This window comes from Mesitornis unicolor, unplaced genomic scaffold (assembly GCF_000695765.1).
Source record: "Mesitornis unicolor isolate BGI_N332 unplaced genomic scaffold, ASM69576v1 scaffold32908, whole genome shotgun sequence".
NCBI lineage: Eukaryota > Metazoa > Chordata > Aves > Mesitornithiformes > Mesitornithidae > Mesitornis > Mesitornis unicolor.
In genome coordinates, this window is record NW_010203140.1 from 7,699 (window position 1) to 15,908 (window position 8,210).

At 56.4% G+C, this 8,210-nt stretch overlaps 1 protein-coding gene across 1 annotated transcript in view; it reads left to right on the plus strand.

The window, feature by feature from the left end:
- Positions 1 to 7,977, plus strand: part of SLC41A1 (solute carrier family 41 (magnesium transporter), member 1) — a 14,772-nt gene extending 6,795 nt beyond the window's left edge. The window contains exons 3-10 of the mRNA XM_010190624.1: positions 2,427 to 2,498; positions 2,753 to 2,897; positions 2,994 to 3,140; positions 3,884 to 4,031; positions 4,297 to 4,376; positions 5,131 to 5,265; positions 6,198 to 6,346; positions 7,792 to 7,977. Of these exons, the coding sequence (XP_010188926.1) occupies positions 2,427 to 2,498; positions 2,753 to 2,897; positions 2,994 to 3,140; positions 3,884 to 4,031; positions 4,297 to 4,376; positions 5,131 to 5,265; positions 6,198 to 6,346; positions 7,792 to 7,977 (1,062 nt within the window). The remainder of the gene's footprint in view (positions 1 to 2,426; positions 2,499 to 2,752; positions 2,898 to 2,993; positions 3,141 to 3,883; positions 4,032 to 4,296; positions 4,377 to 5,130; positions 5,266 to 6,197; positions 6,347 to 7,791) is intronic.
- Positions 7,978 to 8,210: the final 233 nt, after the last annotated feature.

Consider the following 8,210-nt stretch of genomic DNA (forward strand, 5'->3'; position numbering starts at 1 on the left):
CCAGTTCCCGCAGCCGCTCCTCATCAGGCTTGTTCTCCAGAGCCCTCACCATCCTTGTGGCTCTTCTCTGAACACGCTCCAGGCCCTCGGCCTCTGCACCCCCAGCCCATGGGAGCACAGAGCTGCTGGGGGCCTGGGGCTGCCCCTGGCCCAGCTGTGCTGCAGTGCCAGGGATGGGGCTGAGCTTGTGTCGTGGGCTGGGCTTTGCGTGCCTGTGTCGGGGAAACAATTCCCTTTGTTTTATTCACTCCCTGTTGTCCAGACCATGGCAGGATCCTTTGCTGCCGTTCTCCCTCTTGGCCTTGGCCTGCACTTTCTGAGCAGGGGCTCATCGGGGTGAGTGCGCAGCTCTCCTGGGACAGAGGCAGTACTTCTGCGCTCCCTGTTTCCTCCATCCTCTTCCCGTTGGGGCAGGCTTGGCAGAGAAACAAGACTGCAGAAAGTCACAGGAATGCAAACACTTGCCCTGTCTGCTCCGGTGGCTGCAGCAGGGTCACAGGAAACCAGCACCGAGAGCGCCCATCGGCTCCTCTGCCCGTCTGTGCCCAGCGGCTGCTGCCCCCACACCAGTTTGGTCTCCTGGTGCCTCGTCCTGCCCCGAGCTCACAGCTGTGGGGTGGCTTTAGCCTCATGGTACAAGGTCTATACTTTGCTCTGTGCTCCTTTGCCATCAGAAGAGGCGGCTGCGCTGCCTCTGCATGAACCCCCATCCTTGCTCTCCTCCTCGTGTCTCTGTGGTGGGACGGGACGGTCCCGCTCCTTTTCCTCCCTTGCCCTGTTCCTGCCCTGGTGGGGGGGTCCCACGTGCAGGGGTGCGGAGGGAGCTCCCCTCTGGTGCGGGTCCTGCGCTCTGCCCCCAGGAAGGCGGCCTGGAGGGGTTCTCAGGCTGTGGGTTTCTAATTAGCGCTGCATTAAGGCACCTCAGAAATTCCTCTCGCAATTAAGCAGCTAAACTCTCCCATTAGTTAAAGGATTAAAATCCTGTTGCCAGTGACTACAGCTCGGTTATGTTAATCCCAACCTAATTGCCATGTGGCTGGAATTTTAAGGTCAGGCTTCATATGGAGCTCAGATCCCTGTGCTGGACGTGTCCAGTGCTGCTCCAGTCAACTTTGTGTTGGTTTTCCCCATTCCTTCCCCCTCTCCACTAAACAGACCGGGATAAAGTCACTGCAGAGATGGGCGCGTGTCGGTGCTGGTTGAAAGGAGCTGGTGGCTCTCTCCAGCACGTGCAGTGAGGGCAGCACAAGGGTTCGTTGTGCACCCACTTCTTGGGTTTTGCAGAGGCCAGCAAGGAAACCCAGGAGGCAGAAACTGCTGCTGTATTGCTGGGCAGAAGGTTGAGGTCGATGCTTCAGCCAGCAACTCCGACACCGAGCCTCTCCCTTATGGTTTCATACTGACAGCCTTGTTTCCTCTCCATGTTCATCAGCTCCTCATCACACAGCATTGGGTATAAGCTTATCCCCTCTGCCTGTCCCTTCTTTCCGTGTCCTAAAGGCGCTAGGGAAGAGCAGAGCCCTCGAGCTCCGCCATAACCAGCAACCTGCGGGGATTCTGCTGGGTTATTTCGGATCGCACGCCAAGGAATTAAAGCGACTTTCCGCCCGTTCTGGTTAGTCTGATTAGCACCTCCCGCAGCTGTAGCGGTGCCAGGTGACCCATGTGCCGCGGCTGCTTCCCGCTGCTCAGCAGGCCTCCACGTGGCATTGGCCTTGTTTACTCAGCTTTTAGCCGAAACAGCCGTTCCCGCTGCCAGCTTCCTCTGCCCCGCGGGGCTGCTGCGGCCTTGGGCCCTATGGGAGCGGGGACACTCGGACCTGAGAGCCTCTGCACCCCCAGTGCCCTCCCGGCTGCATGACCCGAGGGGCAGCTTGACCCAACTGGGCCTGAGCCAGGCCTGGCGAGCATTCAAGGAGTAAATACCAGCGGTGCGGGGCTCTGCGTGGGGACAGAGCACATCTTGTTGCTTTGGCCAGATTTTCATCAGACGCCCTGTTGACGTCGATTCCCCTCTGTGCTCCCTTCAAAACCCCTCTGCAGAGGGGCTGGCTCCGCTCCTGCCGCGCAGGAGAGCCTCAGCCCATTCCTGCAGCTGGGAAGGAGCAGGAGATGAAGCTGAAACCGGGAGTGGGGTTGGTGCAAGACCAGAGTCGCTGCTGGAAGAGGCGGTGTGGTCACCCAGGTGTAGAGCCCAAGCGACGGTCACAGAACCGGGTGTCCCTGCACAGCGGTGCCCCAGCTGTGCACGCAGACACGGCCACACACAGCCTTGCCACTGAAGTGTCCCATAGGAGCCGAGGATTTGAGGGTGTTATTCTCTCCTGCTCCTGGCACGAACCTGCGTAGCTGGAAGGCAGGAGTTTGACTGCTGGCAAATGCAAGATGCTGTTTGTCTTTAATGATGATGTGGTGTCCTCTTGCAGGCTAATATTGGCCAAATGGATACACCCAAAGAGCTCTGGAAGATGATAACGGGGAACATGGCTCTAATACAGGTAAGGAAATGTGAAAGGGGAAGGAGGTGGGAATACTGGGAGTTGGTGTAAGCCAACTGTGACAAGTGTTGGGTTTAAATGCCTGGGTTTTGGTAGTGACAGCTTCTTTTAAACGGTTTGCTCTGTGTTGGCTTGGTGTTTCTGTGCTCGATGCCCATCCACCTGAAGTGCTGCCCTGGGTGGTGCTCCCCTCCTCCCTTGTCCAGGACCGTTTTGCTCTCTACTCTTGGTGACCGTCTGGTTTTTGTTTCCAGGTTCAGGCTACTGTGGTTGGCTTCCTGGCCTCGATCGCAGCAGTGATATTCGGATGGATCCCAGATGGGCACTTCAGCATCGACCACGCTGTCCTGCTTTGTGCCAGCAGCGTGGCTACTGCTTTCATTGCTTCCCTTGTTCTGGGTGAGAGGCAGCCTCTGCACACCCTCCGTGCACCTCCTCCTAAAATGAAGGGCTCTCCTTGACCTCATCCTGTGTTCTTCCTGTTTTTGGCTGTAGGCATGATTATGATTGGGGTCATCATCGGGTCCAGGAAGATGGGGATCAATCCTGATAACGTCGCCACACCAATAGCTGCCAGCCTGGGGGATCTCATCACCCTGGCTCTGCTCTCAGGAATCAGCTGGGGCTTGTACAAAGAGCTGGGTGAGGAGCAACACCAGGCCCTTGTAACTCCCTGGTCCTTCCCTGTGCTGCTGTGTCTCCCCCTCATTTCACCCTTGTCCTTTACCCTTGCTGTTCTCGGGGTATGCAGGATGCCTGGCCTGGGAGCTACCTCAGTTAGTGAGGTGTAATCAGAACTGATAAGGGGAGGAGATGGACCTTCTTACTGCCTTGTAGCTGCAGACACTCTTGGCAGTGATCTGCATGCTCCTTCTTGCCAGGTGAAGTGGTAAGGGAGACTTCCAAGTGTCAGGGGCTCAACTGGCTAAAGCAGCGGGCGAAGGCAGCTTTTGGGAGCTCATCTCTTGTACTGTCAGCCCCAGCTGGGATCCGCTGTGGACTCCAGACTTCCTCCTCCCTCTCCTCCACCTTCCTTCCCCAGCAGCCGGGACGCAGGGGATGTGACTCAGCCAGGTTCAGCCAAGGGTGAAGCAGCCCTGGGAGCTCTTGCCCAGGAGTGGGAAGGGGGAATGAGCACTTGAGATGGAAGAGATCTCGCTTGAATATGTTGATAAAGCCCCTGAGAGTGCACCAGGAGAAGGAAATGCTGTGTCCTGCAGCGCTGAGGCTGCTCTAGCCTGGTTTGCCTGCCCTTGCTGGTCTGCAGGGGTGACAGCAGACTGTAGGTGGGCTTGGTGAGCTCGGCTGAAGTAGCACCCATAGCACCCACCTCACTGCAGCGGGACGGGTCCTTGACCTGTTGCCTCTGCTTATTTCCCCCTCAGAGAGCAAAGCCTACGTGAATCCCTTGGTGTGCGCCTTCTTCATCGCTCTGCTGCCCATCTGGATCATCATCGCCAAGAGGAACGCGGCGACTCGGGAGGTGCTGTACTCGGGCTGGGAGCCGGTCATTATCGCCATGGCCATTAGCAGGTAGGAAGGGTCCTCCTCAAACCCAGACACAACACAACCTGTACCTCAGCCCTTTGATGTCTTTGGGTTTTGGCAGCAAGGAGAAAAGGTCTTTCTAAAACTGTCTTCTGTTACCAAAAACTGAGGCCTAGAATCGTGTGCAACAACTGCATGGGTGTACAGATCACCCCTGGGTGCAGGCGTTGCAGCAGAGAGCACTCAGTGCCCTGTGTCGGTGTTTCCTAACGAGCTTTCAGCACTGACCTCTTTAACCTTCCCTCTGCAGCGTCGGGGGGTTAATTTTGGACAGAACGGTCTCAGATCCAAACTTTGCTGGGATGGCTGTCTTCACACCGGTTATTAATGGTGAGTGCCCTTCCACTCCGGGACTGCAGCTCTGGGAGGCTTTTGGCACGCAGTGGAGTTGTCCCGTGTGCCCATTTCGGGCAGGTTGAGGAGATCAATTCCCCTCTGATGGCGGTGGGACACAGTGGTCAGAGCCGAGCTGCTTGGTGCCGTGGCTCCCTCTGGTGCCAGCCCTTCAGGTTTCCCAGGGCTCCAAAAGAACTCTGTTCATGTCCTGACTCCTCCTAGCTGCTGTAAGACCCCGTCTTGCATATACGTGCCCTGTGGCACCTGTAACGTAAAGATTTGGGTTTGCAACTCGGAATCAGGAAATCTGATCACTTCTGGTACAATGAGCTCCTTTCTGCCTAATGAACCTGGGAAACTCCTTTTCTTTAATTACTTTTTGCAATAAACAGAGCTAATTCTGAGCCATGGCGTCCTGTGCCAATGGGTTCCACAGTTTCGTTCTGCCTCGTGCAGAAAATAGTCCTAGACTTCCTGTGTCTGTTTTGGTGGCTGGGTTGTCATTTTGTTGTCTCACATTTCTTCCAATCAAAGCTGCAGTAACAGAATTGCATCTGTGTTTCCAAGGGGCCTAGGGGAAGCCGTAGAACAGTGCGCTTTGTCTCAGCTCTTTACATCCTGCAAAAGTGGAATTCAGGTCAAAAATAGCCTGTCCTACATTGCTGCAGCACCTGGCAATTCCAGACCTGCTGGCTGTCAGAAACAGCTCTTTCAAGGCATCTTCTTACCGATCTCTCCGTATCTGCAGGCGTGGGTGGCAACCTGGTGGCAGTGCAGGCCAGCCGCATCTCCACGTACCTGCACATGAGCGGGATGCCTGGAGAGAGCTCCGAAACGGCCCCTCGCAAGTGCCCCAGCCCCTGCAGCACTTTCTTCAGCTCAGGTATCCTGGCCGGGTGTTGAAATCCATTGCCTTCTGCCAGCGGCTGTTGCTGCAGAGGGGTAACTGAGTTGTCTGTGCCAGTCTCTCGACACGGTGGCCGCAGGCTGCTCGGTTTTGGCTGTCCCCTGGCCTGCCCTGCCCTCTAGAGACAGAGACCTTTAGCAAAGCCATGGCAAGAGGACGTAGCTCTGCTGGATAAGCAAAACGCTGCAGAAGTCCCATGGTCTGACACTGTGAATCCTGCACCCTCTCAGTCTTTCCCAGTGTGTCCAGGACACTGAAACCTGCCTTGAGGCTGCTGCAGTGCTGCAGCTCTGCTGGGCTGACAGAGCTGCAGGTACAGAAAGCTCCTCGCTTCCGAACAGCTGTGTTATTTGTGGGAGGTGTGCGGCAGAATCAGCCCACGCTGCATCCCAGCACAGAGCGTGGGCTCAGGTTGCTGCTCTCCAAACTTCCTCGAGAGGTTTGAGAGCCCTCAGCCTGCGTCCTGGCCATGACTGTCCCCGAAAATCAAGGAGGGGCGAGAGGGCTCCAGTGCGGTGGTGATCTGTTAGAAAACTGATCAACAGGCAGGGTACAGAGCTCCGAGGGCATTCAGTGTTCACGGTAAATTGTTGACAGCTCCGTACTGAGCGCTGTCAGAGGTGGGACCTGAGTCCTTTTGGCAGCTGAGGTCTGAGAGCAGCCTTTGCTCTGGGGACAGGATTAAAGTCTCCTACTGAGCTTGGTGTGAGGAGTCCCTGAGTGTCTGAGAGCTGGGCCATCATTCAGGACGCTGCCTTCCAGCCTAAATCTGCACTGGGGACGTGAGGGTCCAGGGCGCTGATCCCTGCTTCCAATTTGACCACACTTGCACTGCCTTGTCCCCTGGAGCCCAGGGAGCTGCGGCGCTGCTGCTGCCTGTCCTAAGCCCGACCTCCATCTCCTTGCAGATGTGAATTCTCGCTCTGCTCGTGTGCTCTTTCTGCTGGTGGTGCCTGGACACTTGGTTTTCCTCTACACCATCAGCTCCATGCAAGGCGGACACACCACGCTCACCCTGATTTTCATCGTCTTCTACATGACGGCTGCGCTCCTCCAGGTAAGCTGCAGCCCTCCGAGGCAATGAGGGGACGCGGCTGCTCGGCCAGTCGAGCTGTAGATACGCGGCTGAAGGGACAGCGATACAACCTGTCCCCAGGGAAGAGATTTACCTGCTGGGGAGAGGTACGCCATGTGGGCTGTTTGTCAAATGAGCTGGTATCAAACAGGGTAGATCCTTCTTTGTTGATACCTGAACACACAATTTTTCCTTCCCACCATTCTTGGCGAGTTTTGAGTCTCTTTTGAGTCCTTCTGATAGAAGAAGCGTTTACTTCTTGTGTGTTAATCTGTCACACAAGGTGCTTTAGCAGTTCTAAAACTGCCGGTGAAGAAAACAAGAGGTGGAATTTGCAGGGACCCCATGGCTTGTCCTGCCCTTTCAGGGGCTCCCTGTCTCCTCAGGAGCTGTGTGAGCCCACGGCAGTGGTTGTCCCGAGGGATGTACAGGATCCTGTGCAGAAATCCCGCAGCCACGTGCAGGAGCGTGGCTGCCTGGGCAGGGAGCTTCCTGCTGCGCTCCCCCCGCTGCCCCGCTCCGTTTGTGGAAGCTGTGTCTGGTTTCAGCGTCCCCCAAAATCAACAGCAGGAGGAAATGAGTCAGAGCATCCATCAGCGGCCAGAGCTGTCTTCCAGGAGGTTAAATTTAGGCTGCCAACCGCTGGGGCACTTGGAGGGGGCATCCGCTCTGCAGAGCCACCGCTGGGAGCACCCGAGCGGGAGCTGAGGGACCAGTGTGTGCTGCTGTGGTCCTGAGCTGCGCCGTGTGCTGGGCGAGACCCTCCCAGCCCCAGGGACACCAGAGGCGTTAGCAGCAGCCCCAGGGACACCAGAAGTGTTGGCAGCAGCCCTGTGGCTGCTCCGGATCCTTGTCCCACACCCAAGGCAGATCCAGTGCAGGTTTCTTCTGCCTTTAGGTGTTGATGTGAGCCTCTCACAGCAGATGGGGGAACATCACTCTCCGGTAGCTTCAGCTGCTGGGCAGTTGCTCTTCTATTTCTGGAAGCCAGGCGTTGCTGTCCCTTCCGAGCATCGTGTGTGCTTCCCAGTCCCCTCTTTGCCCCGTATCTCTTCAAGCTTGGTCTGAAAACTGCGATGCAGAATTTAGACATTTTAGTGTTTAGGTGCCAGTCTTTCTCCGTTCTAAGCCTAAGTTCGATGGCAACGTGAAGCTGAAGAGGATGGGGCGGGGGCTGCTAAGGACACAGGGGGTTTGGATGCTCCACTGAAGCTCCCCAGGTTCCCCTCTGCTGTGCTTTGGCTTTGGGGGTGCAGCCCACACGAAATGTGCAGCGCAGTGCTCAGCAAGGGGGCTCCGGCCTCTCAGCTCCATCCTGGGGGTGAGGTTGTGCACCTCTGAGCCTTGCCCAGCCGATGCTCCCTGGAGACCGGGGTTGCAGGGTCCGGATCTGCGGCTGATGGGGCTCTTCTCTCCCCGCCTCGCAGGTTCTCATTCTGCTGTACATTGCGGACTGGATGGTGCACTGGATGTGGGGCAGGGACCTCGATCCTGACAACTTCTCCATCCCATACTTGACAGCGCTGGGGGACCTGATCGGGACGGGTCTGCTCGCCCTCAGCTTCCACATCCTCTGGCTCATCGGTGACCGGGACTCCGATGTGGGGGATTAGCTCCCCTCTCACAGCTCCCCTCCGCGCCCTCTCACTCTGTGGTTGTTTCCTTTCCTCCACCCTTGCTCTCCTTTGCTTCCCCCCACCCTGTCTCTCTTGGGACTTCATCTTTGATACTGGATTCTCATTATTTTCAATGGGAATATTATGTGGTTTATATTTCAAGCCAAGTTTGTACAGAAAATAAATCTAGTTTTAGGAAGGACAAAAACCAAGTGTAACGAGACAATCAC